The sequence below is a fragment of the Dermacentor albipictus genome, chromosome 1 (genome assembly GCF_038994185.2).
Source record: "Dermacentor albipictus isolate Rhodes 1998 colony chromosome 1, USDA_Dalb.pri_finalv2, whole genome shotgun sequence".
Lineage (NCBI taxonomy): Eukaryota > Metazoa > Arthropoda > Arachnida > Ixodida > Ixodidae > Dermacentor > Dermacentor albipictus.
In genome coordinates this window covers 172746358-172763807 of record NC_091821.1, presented here as the reverse complement: position 1 = coordinate 172763807, position 17450 = coordinate 172746358, and the positions used below count along the sequence as shown (strand labels likewise).

The window sequence follows — 17450 nt, the reverse complement described above, 5'->3', positions numbered from 1 at the left end:
GCGAGGCAAGGGGTAAACATCCTTCTTTGTTATCCGGTTGAGGTGACGGTAGTCAACGCAGAAGCGCCACGAGTTATCTTTTTTCTTTACTAAGACAACCGGTGATGCCCACGGGCTACTGGAGGGTTCAATGATGTCCTTGTCCATCATCCTGTCTACTTCTTTCTGTATGATGGCCCTTTCTGTTGCCGAGACACGATATGGCCGCCTATGAATGGGGCTGACGTCACCGGTGTTGATGCGATGCGTGACAACAGATGTCTGGCCAAGTGGACGGTCGTCCAAATCAAAGATGTCCCGATAAGATGACAGGAGATGACGAAGAGCTGTTGTTTGCTCGGAAGGAAGGTCGGGGGCGATCATCTTAGAAACATCGTCCGCAGGCGTCGAGTACGGAGGAGTGGGTGACAAAGGTCCGTTCGTACTGAGGAAGGATTCAGAGGTCAAAAAAGAAATCTGAAATTCTTCCAAAGGAGTGATATGCGCTATGGCGATACCGTGTGGCAAAACATGTGACGAGAACCCAAAATTGAGGATGGGCACGCGAGCGCAGTTTTCGCGGATCCGAATTAAGGTGCTCGGTAGGGCAATATTACGCGACAAAACCACGTCAGTAAGCGGCGACAGGACGTACTCGCCATCAGGTACGGGAGGACAGGGCATCAGCAGGACATTTGTAGCAGCCTGTGGAGACAGCCTTGCAAATTCAGCAGCACATAAGCGGTGTGGAGCACAAGTGGTTGCGTCGGCAGGAAGCGGCAGGTCCAACTGTACAACACCTGCGGAGCAGTCAATTTGGGCAGAGTGTTTCGAAAGGAAGTCGAGGCCGAGAATTAGGTCGTGTGGGCAGTGTTCAAGGACGATAAATAGAACAACGGTATAATGGCCCCCAATGGTCACACGTGCTGTGCACATTCCAAGGACAGGTGACGTACTCCCATCGGCGACTCGCACGGTGCACGGTACGGCGGGGGTCAGAACCTTTTTGAGCCGGCGGCGGAGAGCAGCGCTCATAACTGAAAGCTGCGCTCCTGTATCAACGAGAGATCTAACAGGAACGCCATCGACTTCAATGTCCAGCAGGTTTCCACATGTAGGCAGGGTCAATAGAGGATTTGTGGACCGGGTCGGAGTTGCAGCTTCACCTCCGGGAGCTGCACCGCCTAGTTTCCCGAAGCGAAGCGACCGGTTGCAGAAGGGGACGAAGAGCGATGAACGAGAGGCGAACGGGACCTACGACCTTGCGGAGACGGGGATCGGCTGGATCTTGGTGGAGCACTGTCGGCGTTGATGTTCCTAGTCGGCGTATAGGGCGAGAAAGTGCGATTGTCGGGTACTTGGCTGTAGTGACTCGGAGACGACCACCGAGGAGGCGACGACCAGTGGTTGCGGCAATGACGGGCGATGTGTCCAATACCGGAACAATTAAAACAGATGGGTTTATCATCCGCTGTGCGCCATTCAGCTGGGTTGCGACGGAGTGGTGGAAAGCTTTGCGTCCGGGAGCGAGCGGTCGGAGAAATTTGGTAGGTGTTGGTATGGCGGACTGAGCAGAGAGATGGAATGCCCAAACTTGCTATTTCCTCCCGAACGACCGCTTGTATAAGGGAGATAGCGGGTACGCTTTCCCGACAGTCTGAACGAACGGGAGCCGGGGCCATGGCCTCAAGCTCACAGCGAACGATGCGCGTTATTTCTTCCGGTCCTGCGGGCTGAACGAACCGCGGCGGGTCTTCGCAAGAAGATGTCGCGGCGGTATTGGGCAACCGGTCGAAAGTTTGAGTGACGCGGCGGCCCTTCGCTTGTTCGAAGCGCCGGCACTCCTTAATAATTGCATCCACAGTGGCACAATCCTTACACATCAAGAGATTGAAGGCATCGTCTGCAATACCTTTCAATATATGGCCAATCTTGTCTGCCTCGGTCATGTTGTCATCAGCCTTGCGACAGAGGGCCAGCACATCCTGTATGTACACGACATAGGATTCTGTGGACGTCTGAGCGCGGCACGCAAGTTCTTTTTTAGCTGCCAGCTGACGACCGACAGGTCTGCCGAACAGGTCTCGCATTTTTTCTTTGCAAACATCCCAGCTCGTTAGGTCAGCTTCATGTGTGTCATACCATTGCTTCGCAGTTCCCTTCAGATAAAATATTACGTTTGCAAGCATCATTGTAGGATCCCACCTGTTGTTGTCGCACACTCGCTCGTACATCGTAAGCCAGTCCTCGACGTCGACGTTGTCCGTGCCACAAAATGTTCCCGGGTCCCGTGGGTGAGTGAGGATGACCGTGGGCACGGGCTGCCGAGGCGTTGTCGCTTGTGTCGGTTGATTTGCCATTGTGGCAGCAGGTAGATGACGTCCGCTGCGAAGTTCCGTGGTGGTACCCCGCACCTTCCACCAAAATGTTGCGGGAAGAAAGCAGGCCCACGAGTGTAAAATAACTTATATTTACAAATGATGGATATGGCGTTCAGGCAACCGCCAGACTTCGTCTTTCTCTAGTCCAATTCAACGTCTTCCTTCACTTCACCGTAACAATATTTTTAGCTTGGGGTTCGCTAAGACTCACCAAATTAATATTCAGCCAGGCTAACTTTGATGTAAAATTTCAGAAGTGGAACCCAACTCAACTCACTCAGATTGAGATTAAACAAAATCAGACCATGCCAAATACACTTGGACACACACTCGTAAAAATATTAAGCAGGCTTACTCAGGTGCATGAGATTTTGCATACAGTCATACTCAATTGGGTTCACTAGGGACCACAGAATCAAGAGCTGAGACTCTACGTGACTCATGGAATCACGGACTCACACAAAATTGGAGAATGATGAACTCAGACTCACTCAGACTAATGGATCCATGGACTCACCTGGGCTTGTTTCAGATTTGAAGGCTTATTATACACCCACACTCAGAATATCCATCTTGCAATAAGGATATCTTGATTGAGAATCAGTATGTATAGAATAGCATAATGGTAGTATAATATAGCATGTGTAATGGTGTCATAATGAACAAGTTGCATTGGTGTTCTGCTGCAGGTAAAACAGATTTACGCATGTGCATGAGTGTGTATGTGTGTGTTTGTGTGTGAGAAATAGAGAGTGAGTGAAGAGGTTAGTCGAGAAAGAGGTATAGGCGCTGTTAACTAGTGTGATGAACTGTTTTTCACAGTAAAGTTTCTGCACAATTTGTCACATAACCTGTCTCTTTACATCTGTAAAAATTTATTTAAAGGGACACCAAAGAGCAACACTAAATCAGTTTAGACTGACAGTTATTCTTTGAGAAATATATTTTTCGTTATTTTCACGATAATAGGATATATTTTTCACTATTTTCACGATAATAGGATATATTTTTCGTTATTTTCACTTTAATAGGTTGATTATTAAAGAGAAAATGAACTTCGAAGTTCTATTTTTCTCAATTTTTGCCAAAACCCCAGTGCTAGTACGTCAGTGTGATGTCATGGATTTCAAGGTATATATATATATTTTTTGTATTTGGCCCATGTTGGTTCAATAAAAGTTCCAGAAACTTGCCATGTTCAATATTTGACTTCTTTAGAACACAATGTAATTCATTTTTACCTATAAGCAATTAACAAGGTCTAGCAGATGCCGTCCAGATTTGTGATGCCATTGTGAGCCGGTTCGAGAACTTCGAGGCATCGTTGCTGCCTATCTTTCACTTTTGCATCTTTTCTGGCTTACCAAACTTCATCTCATGAAAAGAGTGACTTTTTTATATTGTAGAGAGGTAATTTTTAATACAGGTGAAGTAACTTTTCTCTTTAGTGTCCCTTTACTACACCAGTCCTTTATTCACATGTTACCACTTGGAATTTTGCTTGTTCCAGAGGACTCCACTTGTAAATAGAGTCAGGTTCGCTTGAATTCACTTGGACTTGCTCAGACAGACTTGCACCTGCTCAGACTCACTTCAACTCACTCACAGTCAGACCTCCCCTTTAAGTCTCATTTGGGCTCTCTCATACTGAGACTCGTGCTCATTTGCTTGCTCACTTGGACTTGATGCTCACTCAGACTCGTACATTGCTCTATTCTGCTTGATGGATTGACTTACGAGCCTATTCACCAACCTGCGTTTTTGACCACAAATTACTTATGTGAGAAAGCTTGGGCATGCATGCACATTCTTTCAAATTTTCTAGGTCTAATTTGGCAACCTCACTTCTGATGGCCGAATCGCTCACTCTCTCAGATTTAGAGCCACCCATAAGTGGAAGTCTAAGTGAACTCCAGTGGGTTTGAGTGGTTGTGAGTCTGAGCAAGTTGAAGTGAGCCTGGGTGGGCAGGATTCCAAACTTGAGTGAGTCAAGGTGAGCCCTCAGCCTGAGTGAATTGAGGAGAGTAGAAGGGGGTGTGAGTACAAGTCTAAGCTAGTACCGTTGAATTGAAGCCCATGTGAGTTTGAGTGAGTTCGAGTAAATCTAAGTTGAATATGATTCCAATCATTCTTGAGTTCATAAGAGTACAACATGCAAGGCAGGGTATATATGGTCCCGAATGAATTGGATATAGTGTATACATCAGTGGGGTCTGTCGTTCTGAGGTGAACAAAGGACTTATGCCCTTTATATAAAATTTTGCAGGTGTTTAACATGCTAGGTGACACAATAATTTGTGTAGATATTTCAGTGCACAAACACTGTTTGCTATGCCAGTAGAGTTACATTTGGACTTTTACCGTCATTAACAGTGTGTGCCACTGTCATCAGTGTCACGCATGCACGCACGCACGCACGTGCGCACACACACACACACACAGACACACACACACACACACACACGCACACACAAACACACACACACACACACACACACACACACACACACACACACACACACACACACACACACACACACACACACATTTGTGATGCCATTATCTATAGATTTTGACGTTTAATAGAGCTAATACTTTTACCATGAGATGGTGAGTCTAAGTGAGTGCACTATGAGCTTTTGCGTCTGCATGAGTGAGTGTGAGTGAGTTGGTGTTTCCATGAATATGAGTGAGCCCAAATGAGTATAGGCCTGTGAGCCTGAGTGAGTTGCTTGAGCCAGATACTAGTGAGTCTGTGTCTGGGCAAGTTTGGTAGTGCCTGATTTTTATGAGTCTGAGCCACAGTGAGCCTGGCTGACCTCTTTTATAATGAGGTTGAGTCTGAGTAAGCCAAGAGAAGGGAAGCGTAGTAGAGGACGGCAGAAGACTAGGTGGTGTGACGAAATTAGGAAATTTGCAGGTGCTAGTTGGAATTGGTTGACGCAGGACAGGGTAATGGGAGATCGGAGGGAGAGGCCTTCGTCCTGCAGTGGACATAAAAGATGATGATGATGATGATGATGAAGCCAGGCTGGGTTCGATCTTGGTGAGTCTGAGTCCGAGTGATCCCTAAGCTAAAATTAAATTTTGTGAGTGAGGTTGAGTGAGCTCTGTTTGTATCGTGTAGTGTCCTGACAGTGTCATGCACATGAGCTCTAGTGGAGCGCACTCTTCACAGTGGGCACCACCGACCCGTGGAGAAGACTAAAAGTAGAGCATGCACAGAGCAGGTCACCCGGACTGGCAGACTGGGGTTAAACATAATGTGAGACAAATGCAAGTGTTGTTTCTCTGCTCAATGTCCATCTCGCTTGTTCTTTCAACAGTTTATTTTGCCAACTTATGCTTCTTGGAAATGGGTAAGCATTGGTCTTTAATGCATTCTGTGCATTAAACCACTGCTGTTTTGTTGCTCCTGGGCAGCTTTGCCAGGGGCTCACCTTAAAAAGCACTTGCTAATGGCCAATGGAGGGTCATAGGCATGATGTCTGATTCCCAGTGTAGCTAGTAGCCATAGCTCAGTGTGGCACATCCCTGTCTCTGAATGTTATGACTGGCAATGTGTGCAGCAACATGAAGTAGAGGTTACCATAAGTGCACTTCGAAAATAAACAAAAAGTGATAAAGAAAAATGTTGAAGGTAGGTAAAGAGGCGAGATAGATGGGGCATTGCTGCCAGTGCCACCATGGTTGAAGAGAACAGATGAGATGAAGGGTGAATGGGGAGAGTAATCATTGCCCTCCTATATTGTCATTGATATTAAGACTTTTTCTAAAATACTTTTGGGGAATATGTTTCTTTAATAGTATCGCACTCATTCCAACATGTACCTCAGGTTTCAGGGGGAACTGCCTCATGGCACTTTTTAATGCTAAAACGGAATTTTTTATATGATGAATGCAATTATCAAGTATTTTTGTTGAAGAAGAAAGTCATATGGGTGGTCGAAAATGCAACTGAAAGTATTCCGGATCTCTTAATCATCACAGGTGCATTTGGCACATAAGTTTACTGATCATGCACTTGTCTGTGCTGGCTCAGGCTCTTGTCTTTTCACCCGGTTGCCAAATGCAGTGCTTGATGAAGGCTGTAAATATCTACTTGTCTTGTTTTCCAGGGTCCTCACTGGCATGGTCGCAGTGGCATACACACTCACATGACCAATACTAGAATCACGGACCCAGAAATCTTGGAACGCAGGTTTCTTTCTTTCATTATTTTGCCTTTTCTTTCTGTCCACTAAAGAACCTAGTTGCTCTTTGGTTGGCAAGAAGGTTGAATGAGCCCAACAATGCTAAAAGGATGGGCAAAGCAAAGCATACACATGCTGTTGTTTCCATTTGCAAATGTTTATTAGAAATAATTCATATCACTATGCAGTAGAATGCCTGAACTTTCTGACTTCCGTAATGCCTGACTTCCTTTAACTCCGGTTAATTCGATTTTCGGTTAATTCGATCGACCGAAGGTCCCGGGTAGTGCCCATGCTTTTCTATGGGTCCAAAATTTCTTTATTCCAATCCTAAAATTGGCATTCACCGGGTAATTCGAACTTGACCAGTTAGCATGCACGCGCGTGAGCCCTATGGTGACCCTAATAGTGACCCCGTTAGTGGCAGCCATGTCTCGGTGGAACTTGGGGCACATTGAACATGCGTCACCTCCTGTCGGAAACACCTATTTACAGCCTGCCCTAGGAAGATTTTCAAGAAATAGCGTTAGCTGAAATTTCCGATTATGATGGTATCCGATTCTAACTTGCATCTCCTTTTTTTTTTTTGCCCGGGAAAATTGGGTCGAAAATTGTCTGCTCGGTGCAGTTGTATACCAAACTAAAACCACGTCTGTGCCGGTTGTATGCTTTTCTGCATAACTTGGCTGTGTTGCGGTGAACCTGATTTTTTTTTTAATGTGTGGCTTTAGAAAGTCGGCCGCCATTTTGCAACGCATATTAGACCTTTGCCCATTTTTCTTGATAAAAATCGAGTGTGCATTAGGTTTCACTTTGTTTAAGCTTTAATGTGTTTTCTATGTTAGTTTTCTACTTTGGACTGGGACACAAAAAGCATGCGTGTGTTTGATTGAGGGGCTTGTTAGAATCAGGCAAATACTACTAAATGAATGAGCAGTGTGCGTTCAAGTTTTTATGCATCTTGTTTAATTCAACCCATTGGATAATTAGATCAATTTCGTCGGTCCCATTAGGGTCAAAATAATGGAAGTCGGCAGTGATACACTTTTCACGGGACTGTAAGTATATTACATAGCGTAGTTGGTAAAGGTATTATTATGGAGATCAGATTTTAGCTATGCTATAACTGAATAAAGTGTGTCTGTAAAAATCATTTAGTGGTTTTATACTGCATTATAGTGAATGAAAGAACTGATGTGACAATGTGCTGCTTAGAATTAAATGTACAGTAAGTGATGCTTGGCAGCATTTCTTTAGCAAATACCAGCTAGATCTAGGTTAGCTTTTTGTTGCAATAGCATATTATATGAACACTCCGGGTGCATTTCTACTGTCGCCATTGGCTTCTCAGTAAGGTTCTATGTAAAGTCCAAGGGCGATAAAATTGTCGCCGCGCGCTGTATGCTGTATGTGTGAGTGAAAGGGTGCGAGGGTGAGCCGGCGATCACGGCTCAATCTCACGTACACAGTGGAGGAAAGTGGGGAAGGAGCACGATGTCTTCTGTTGCGCGCAAGGTTCTGGGGGGAGGGCAGGGAGGGGTTGTGTGTTCTACTCCGGGAGGCCCAGGAACTTGCATGCGCCGGCCTGTGCCACTGTATCTTGAAAGCCATCTGCGAAAGGGAAAGAGTCTGCCACGCGCTGTGTTTTCATGGTTTAGTTCATGTTGATCCGAGATGCAGCATGAAGGTCAATCCGCTCGCTTGTGGTGGCGTGCTTCCTCACTACAGCGTTTCGACAGTGAGTTTCTGCTGTCATTGGGAGAGATGTGTTCATGTTTGCTTGTGTATGCGTGACACCATGCTTGTTAATTTAGTTAGTATGCCTATGTTTACAAATTTATACGGCAGATAAAACTACTATCTTTACTTTGTATAGCTGTCCTGTAATTTACTATCGCACTCAATGCTTCGCTTTTTGTGAGAAACTGTGACTTTTTTATTTATGTGATCGTTTTTCTTTTTGATGTTCTTGGTTTATGTGTATTTGAGCTGAGCTCCATGAGAGCAAGGTAGCAAGAGAGAAAGAAAAATGGTCTCCATTCCTCCAGATGTGCTTTTTACGTATGCACCATAAGCACACTACAGTAAAACCTGACTATAATGAAGTTGAAGAAGCATGTGGAATTGCTTCATTCTAGCTATTGTCTGCCCTCACAGTCAATATTGCCAACCTTAGTTGGGGGCTGTGGTGAGGGTGTTAACACCATGTAAGCTCAAGCATTTGAACATCCCACCATGCACTGCTCTAAAGCTGCAAAAGGAATGCAAAAAGAAAGAGGGTACATGCCAAGAACACGAGCAGGGTGCGAAGCTGTGAATCCGTGAACTTGACCACAAATGTGCAGCAGTTTACTGTGGTTGTGGTTAAGGGTTAGACGACACATATACTAGAAGTCATGCACTCTGCTGTTTGTGTTTCATTCTGGCATAAAAGTATGCCACACTCAACTGAGGCACAGCACATTGTGTGGGAGATGGTGGTGGTAGTGTGCCGGTGGGGGGCGAGGTGGCAGCAGTAAAATGTAGTACCACTGCGAATTCGGGCAGTATGGTCGGTTTGGCGCCTTGCCAGGTGCCCGAAAGCCGCCGAAGTTTTCAAATGCCATATTAGCTGAGTTACTAGCAGTGAAGTATGCCACCCGATTTCAGTGCCATCAGCAGGAAATAATCAGTAAATCTTTATTTTGAACCAAAATGGTTTCATTGTGATCGTGCAGAGGAAGTTCTTGCTTGGTTAAAACAAGGTTTCATGGGAAATTATGATTACTTGTTTTATTAATTAGTTTGTTGCAACATATTTTACTATAACAAGGTTTGACTGTAGTATTTACAAATCTGTGAGATGTTAGTGGCCAGTGAAATTGTAATTTTTATAATTTTGCAAAATGTTTTACCAAACTTGAGCATATGAATGCAGCTGTAGATATACCTTCCATAGGAGAGCTTCATGCAATACCATAACAAAATTTCTAGCTGCAGTTAATAATACACCTTTAGATCTAGTCTGTGGTGTATAGCTTAAATGGATGGTTTAAAATTCTAACTTATGCTCTATAATTTAAGGGTCAGGCTAGAATTGACATGTGTGCATTCTCTGTCCTGGTCATGGGTGGGCAGCAGTGTTGAGAGGTGACTGGGTTCGTTGTCTGTGTCGTCTGCCATTTTTCCTTACTTTGTGAAAGTGCATTTGCCATGACATGACATTCTGGCCCGTGAACAGCTCTGTTTCCCATGGCACAAGTGTACAATGTTGCGCAGAATTTAGCAAATTTTCACAGGTTACAGATAGAAACAAAAAGAACAAACCTGCTACCGCACAGCTGGCAATAACAACAAACAGTGCGCGAAGCCACCATGCTGCTTTGTTGATAAGGTTTGCTAAGAAAAAATGGAAGCTAGTGCTCGCAAATGCCATAGTTACAAATATGCATGTGATGTTGACAGTATAAATTTGTCAAATACATATTTTTTATTTGAATACAGGCATCAAAAACATATTTACTTTATATTCACAATTTTGAATATTCACAATCCCCTAAAATGCACACGTGAAAAATGAGTGTAGTGATGTAATGGCATCTTGAACTTGATGTTTTGTTAGACAGGTGATTAGTGTTGCTAATCATTGGCCTGCATTCTCTCATCAGTGCATTTAAATTCTCCATTCTGCTCTTTATAAAAATTGTTTATGTTTATGTGGCAGCCAGCATACTGCTAGCGAAATCACAAGGAGATCGAGCTTTTAAATAAAAAGGAGGCTAGGGAACATGCATTTTTTGTTCATTCACATCACTACCAATCTGCTAGTACTTGCTGCCTGCTGCTGCACATGTTGTTGTTCCTTTACCACCATAAACATTTTAATGTTGCAGGTACCCTGTGATTCTGCAGAAGTATCATCTGAACCCAGGCACAGGAGGTCAGGGAAAGTTTACAGGAGGAGATGGAGTTGTTCGTGAGCTTCTGTTCCGGAAGCCCCTGCATCTCTCCGTTCTTACAGAGCGCCGTGTTTTTGCTCCATATGGCCTTCAAGGTATCTACAGCTCCTTTGTGCAGAGCGGTTCTGCAGCACAAAACATGGCACACCTATGTATCTGTAAATGATGTAGCTTTTGTAGTCTCCTTTCCTTTTGAGTGAACACAGAATGTGCATTACTAGGATTCTATTCATGTCACTCATGTTCAGGCTTTACGTGCTTTCTGTAGGTTATAATTTATTTGTTTGTGTGTGTTTGAATTTTTTTAATAGCTGCCATGATATGCTGATATGCTGCTGCCATATGTGCTGATGCATGATGTTGCATGCTTTAAATGACTGGCTTTGATGTGATTGACTTACCGATATCTAAGTGCTATACATGGCAAAACAAAAATATCCTTGCCTGCTGTCGTTTTCAGTGTACAGCCTACTGCAAATATGTAAATGCTAGTTGGCCGTTGTTGGTGATGGGTGGCTGGCCTTTACTCCTTTGCAATAGGGTGTACATTTACCACAGTGTTGACTGGGTGCTGAATCACCATGTGCCTCAATTAGCCATATTTGTAATAGCACCTGAGCCTTGTTTGCGATAGAAATGTTGCATAGCAAGCTGTAAATTGTTTTGGCAGCTACACTTTTTGAGAGAATGGCCACATTTTGGTTATGGAAGTTATTTTCATAAAGACTTTGTTTTTCTGTTATAACACAGTGAATGATCTTGTATATAATAGAAGATAAAACCTACACCAATCACGAGAAAGAAAACTAAAACAATGTTTTTCTTTGCTTTTCTATGACATTCTTGTTGGCTATTCTGAATGAGCATCCTTAAATAACATTTGTTTAAAAATTCAGGCAATAATTATGGGATTGAAATGTTTGGAGTTTGGAGTCTCGCTTATAACATGGAGAGGTACTTGTAACATTGAAGGCATGCAATATCTATAGAAAAAATAATTGTGATAATAGCAAAACAAAGAGAGCATTTCGTCTATCTCATGGTGAGATATTAGTTATCTTGAAGGCACTCTCAATAGGTGAAACAAGTTATGATTCCCCGCAGGGGCGTCTACGTCAGCAGGCGTTTGGTGTGTTGCGACACCACGTACCCGAGCACACGAGGGTTGGACCCTCCCGCGTGTAGCCGTGCGCGGCTTAGCCGTGTCTGGGGAAAAGGGGATCCTGGGGGTTGAGCCGATGCTGGGTGTTTGGACCTTTAAGGCCCCCCGGCGGAGGCAACACACCTCTTCGGCCTCGGCTTCACATAGACGGCACCTCTAGACTGACCCACCTGGAGGAAATCGGCAGTCGCCTTTTCCTGTCTCTCTCTTCCTACAACCTTCGTCTTTCCCTTTCTTTCCACCTTTCCTGTCTTCTTCTCTTTTCTATTTACTTCCTTCTTCTTGGCGGCAAGGGTTAACCCTGTGTGGCTATCCAACCTTGCGTACACCATATTTGGTTATAGTGGCGGCGTACGACTGGCGTCGTGCAGACTTGCATGCAAGCTCTGCCGCGTCCCCTCATTGGGCTCCGTGGTGGGTGGTCGGCGCTGTTGCCGAATTTTTATATATTTTCATGGAAACTTCTTTCCCCAAACTTCCTGATGGCCCTCATAAATGAGGGCGCACCGAAGATGTCTTCAAGTTTTTTGGACACCAAATCCAGAATTTCCGCCGCTTCCACGTTATTCATTCTGAAAAGCCAAACAAAGCAGTCTGAACCATTTCACCATTCCTTGTCTCAAAGTCCTTGACTGATGTTTTTGGTCCAGGTTACAAGGTGTCGAGGATGGCAAGCGGTGACCTCCTCTTGGAACTCTGCGATCTGAAACAATATGAGAATCTACAGAAATTAGTGTCATTCGGGGAGACCCACATAACAGTAACGCCGCATCATACAATGAACACCACCCGTGGTGTTGTGTCGGATGATGATTTGCTTGAGCTGACTGAAGCAGAACTCCTGGAGGGCTTCAGTGAGCAAAATGTTATCAATGTCAGAAGAATTAAAATGAGGCGAGATGGTAAAGAGATCCGAACCAAGCACCTAATACTCACCTTTGGTTCAAGTGTCCGGCCCGAGTCAATCGAGGCCGGGTACATCAAGCTCCGTGTTAGGCCGTACGTGCCAAACCCACTCCGTTGTTTCAAATGCCAGCGCTTCGGCCACAGCTCGCAGAGCTGCCGAGGCCGCCAAACTTGTGCTAAATGCAGTACCAAAGAACACACCACTGAAACTTGTGAGAACGCTCTCCACTGTGTAAACTGTGATGAAGAGCACGCCGCGTACTCGCGGTCGTGCCCATCCTGGAAGAAAGAAAAAGAAATTGTAACGATCAAAGTAAAAGAAAATATCACATTCAAGGAGGCACGCAGGCGGGTAGCATACCTACCAAAGAAAAGCTTTGCCGAAGTGGCGCGTCAGGGGGCAGCGTCACAAGGCCTCCGGCGGCTGTCCAACCCACAAGCAGTGAGTCGGCAGCTACGCCATCTGCCCCCGTGGCGGTTGCAGCTAGCGCTGCTCTGTCAACCCAGAATGAGGGATCATCGACCCCGAAGGTTGGCGCAGCCGAGGCTGCCCCGGCCTCCCCGGCCCCTTCCTGCGCTGGCAACAGCCGGCGCAGCCAAACCCCTCAGGGAGCCCCATCGACCTCCGGGTTGGTGGGCGCAGCGGTCTTGCCCTCCAAGGCGGGACCCTCTCTAGTAACTTCTCGCTCGCAAAAGCACGTGTCCGGCGCCTCACAAGAGGCAATGGACACAACACCTATCCCCATGGCACACCAAGCCCCTAAGGAGCGGCGAGGCTCCCTCGAACGCTCCAGAAAAAGCAGAACCCCGGTTACAGGGCCTCGCAAGAGCTCTGTAATCTAATGCATCACTTCTGTTTCCGTTTACACAGCACCAAATTACTTTAACCCATTGAGGGTCGACGCCGTAAATATACGGCACCGCGAACAGGTCCGAAAATGGTCGATGCCGTATATTTACGGCGCCGTCTGTACGTTTAAAACGCGCGCTAATTTCCTAACTTTTTCTTGCCTGGCATGTGGTGCTACTATGTGGGAATACATGAAATTTTTTTCTCGCGTCTCTCTCTTTCAGTTTTCGTTCTATAGTTTTTTCTTGCTCTGGCGCGTCTGCTACCGCTCGCGCATTGGCACGCTCGCGGGCGCGCGGCGGTTAGTTTCGGTTTTGTTCTGCACGCGGTTTCGGCTTCTTGTGCTCGCGAAACTGATGGCTATCTCGTTCTTGTCACTCAAAGGGTGACCGCCTGTTGCCTGCTCGGTTGTTGCTCACAGGAGTCCGCATACGAAGGATGCCGCCGTGCATGCGTTTCCTTTTTTGGCCCTTTATTCCGAAGTTGCCTCCCACGTCTGCTCAGGGAAGCAGTACCCAGAGGAGGTGCCATGTCTGCGCCAACACCACTCGGCAGCAAAAATATCGCGAGGACACAAGGTACATGCGCGCTGAGTGCAACAAACCGCTCTGCGTGGAGCCATGCTTCAAGAACTACCACACGCTGAAGAAGTATTAGTGCAAAAGGAACATTTGAGACTTGCAAAAAATTTTTGTGTGCACATTCTTCTTGTGTATATTTCTCGTGTGCACATTGTGTATAACAATGCGCCAATTTTTTAAAAATCTTATAACTTTATTTGCTATTTTTTATTGTTTTTCATGAATAAATAGTCCATACATGCCAACGCCAAACATTTTTTTCTCACTTTACGGTCACCCTAGAAAAATTACAGTAATTTTTTTTCGAAATAGCTCCCTCTGAAGAATTTAAATGTGCAATAAAAAAAATCGACCCTGAGTGGTCGCATGTGGCGAAAAAAATCGACCCTCAAAGGGTTAAATATGGATACACAAATCATACAATGGAATGTCAGAGGTCTTCTGAGAAACCTTGATGATGTACAAGAACTCATCCACCAACACAATCCAAAAGTGCTGTGTTTACAGGAAACGCACTTAAAACCAAAACACACAAATTTTCTTCGACAGCACGTTACTTTTCGCAAAGATCGCGATGATGCTATCGCATCATCGGGCGGTGTTGCCATTGTAATTCAAAAAAGCATAGCATGTCAATGTTTACAGCTACGAACGGCCCTTGAAGCAGTGGCGGTTCGAGTTGCCCTGCTAAACAAACTCATCACTATTTGTTCGCTTTACATACCCCCACATTACAAATTAAACAAACCCGAATATCAGTCCTTCATAGATGAATTGCCAGAACCTTATGTTGTTCATGGCGATTTCAATGCACACAGCACCTTGTGGGGAGACTCGTATCGATGCATGAGGTCGTCTCGTTGAACAGTTCCTTTTTTCTTCTGGAGCGTGCCTTCTAAATAAGAAAGAACCCACATATTACTCTCTTGCGAACAGATCTTTTACGTCAATAGATCTCTGTATAGTTTCCGCGTCTATACTGCCCGAACTCAAATGGGAAGTTACGAACAATCCTTATGGGAGCGATCACTTCCCCGTACTGCTAAGAACATCTAAAAAAAATTAATTTCCCCCACAAGCTCCTAGGTGGAAGATAGATACAGCCGACTGGGAGAAATTTCGAACTCTATCTAGCATCTCATGGGCTGATATGTCTTCTCTAGAAATTGATGCCACTGTGGAGTATTTTACAGTGTTCATAATAGATGCCGCATCTAAATGCATATGTGAAGGAAGTGGCTTGGCATGCAGACGGCGTGTCCCGTGGTGGAACGACGAATGTAGGATTGCTCGTAAGAAACAGAACAAAGCGTGGGGGTTGCTACGCGCTTCCCCCACTGCAGAGAATCTTATCAACTTTAAGAAAGTAAAATCTCAAGGCAGGAGAACCCGCAGGCAGGCCAGAAGAGAAAGTTGGCAGAACTTTTTATTGAGTATTAACTCGTTTACAGATGAGGCCAAAGTCTGGAACAGGGTAAATAGAATTATAGGTCGACCAACGTACTCACTCCCTCTGGTAAATACACAGGGCGATACACTGCAAGATCAGGCAGACTCACTTGGGGAGCACTTTGAGAGCGTGTCAAGTCCAACAAATTATTCAGAATCCTTTCTCAAATACAAACAAATAGAAGAATGTAAGCCACTCATAAGAAAATGTCGAAAGATTGAACCATACAACTGTCCTTTTAGTATTACCGAGTTCAGAGCTGCCTAGAGATCATGCAAGAGCTCTGCACCAGGTTCTGACAGAATCATGTATGAAATGATCAAAAACCTACACAATGACACCCAAGTTACACTACTCACAATTTTCAACACTATTTGGGCTGCGGGATACTTTCAAACTGCATGAAAAGAAGCAATTGTGGTCCCTGTCTTGAAGCAGGGGAAAGACCTATCCATGGCGGCAAGCTATCGCCTGATAGCTTTTACAAGCTGCCTGTGTAAGGTTTTTGAAAAAATGATTAATCACAGACTCATACGTTTCCTTGAACTCAACAATATACTTGATCCCTATCAGTGTGGCTTCAGAGAAGGCCGGTCGACAACAGATCACCTTGTACGCATGGAAGGATGTATTCGGGACGCATTTGTACATAAGCAGTTTTTCATGTCAATATTCCTTGACATGGAGAAGGCATATGACACAACATGGTGCTACGGCATCTTGCGAGACTTGTCGGAAATGGGCATCTGTGGCAATATGCTGAAAATAATTGAAAGCTATTTGTTGAATCGCATCTTCCGAGTGAAAATCGGCAACATATTGTCGCGACTTTTCACACAAGAAACAGGTGTACCACAGGGAGGCGTGCTGGGTTGTACGCTCTTCATCGTGAAGATGAACACGCTTCGTGCTTCGCTACCACCTGCCATTCTTTATTCTGTCTACGTTGACGACATTCAAATCTAAATCCTGTAACCTCTAAGTATGCGAGAGACAGGTGCAGCAGGGCTTGAACAAGATTTCCAAGTGGGCAGACAAAAACGGATTTAAAATCAACCCCTACAAAAGCTCTTGTGTTCTTTTTACAAGAAAGAGAGGCCTGTTTTCGGATCCTTCCTTAGAACTGTGTGGACACCAAATACCTGTCAACAAAGAGTACAAATTCCTGGGTATTATACTTGACTACAGACTCACTTTCATTCCACACATTAAATATCTGAAAGAAAAATGTCTAAAAACAATGAACTTAATGAAACATTTATCGCAGACTATATGGGGTAGTGACAGGAAGTGTTTAATAAACCTATACAAGAGCCTAATTCGGTCTCGATTGGATTATGGTGCTGTAGTATATAACTCTGCCGCCCCGAGCGCGCTAAAGATGCTAGATCCTGTTCACCATCTAGGTATCCGGTTATCCACTGGCGCTTTCAGAACGAGCCCGATTGAAAGCTTATATGCGGAATCAAATGAATGGTCCCTCCATCTACAGAGAACTTACATCAGCCTTACATATTTCCTAAAAATACAATCCAATCATCAACATCCATGTTTTAACACTGTTAACGATATGACCTGCACTACACTTTTCCATAATCGCCCCTCTGTAAGAAAGCCTTTCTCGCTTCGAGTGAGGGAGCTTAGTGATGAAATGCGTGTCCCACTCCTCGAGCTTCGCCTAATGCATCCAACCAAGTTGTTACCGCCTTGGGAGTGGCAGGTCATAGAATGTGACATATCCTTTTTAGACACGCACCAGAGATCGAAATACGAACTCATTTCCTAGAACTCCAGCACAAGCACTCCTGCACAGAGTTCTACACAGACGCTTCGAAGTCTAATGCCGGGGTGTCGTATGGTGCCGTCGGCCCATCCTTCTCAGAATCCGATGTACTACATCCGGAAACAAGTATATTTACGGGCGAGGCCTATGCATTATTGTCTGCTGTGAAGCATATAAGAAAATCACAAATATAAGAATACACACAAAAATCCAGTACTTAATGAACT

At 44.9% G+C, this 17450-nt stretch overlaps 1 protein-coding gene across 3 annotated transcripts in view; it reads left to right on the top strand.

The window, feature by feature from the left end:
* The window catches only part of LOC139052368 (5-oxoprolinase), a 154618-nt gene that overhangs the window by 128259 nt on the left and 8909 nt on the right, over positions 1–17450 (top strand). For all 3 annotated transcript variants that reach the window (XM_070529466.1, XM_070529460.1, XM_070529470.1), the window contains 2 exons: positions 6479–6561; positions 10426–10586. In XM_070529466.1, coding sequence (XP_070385567.1) covers positions 6479–6561; positions 10426–10586 — 244 coding nt within the window. The remainder of the gene's footprint in view (positions 1–6478; positions 6562–10425; positions 10587–17450) is intronic.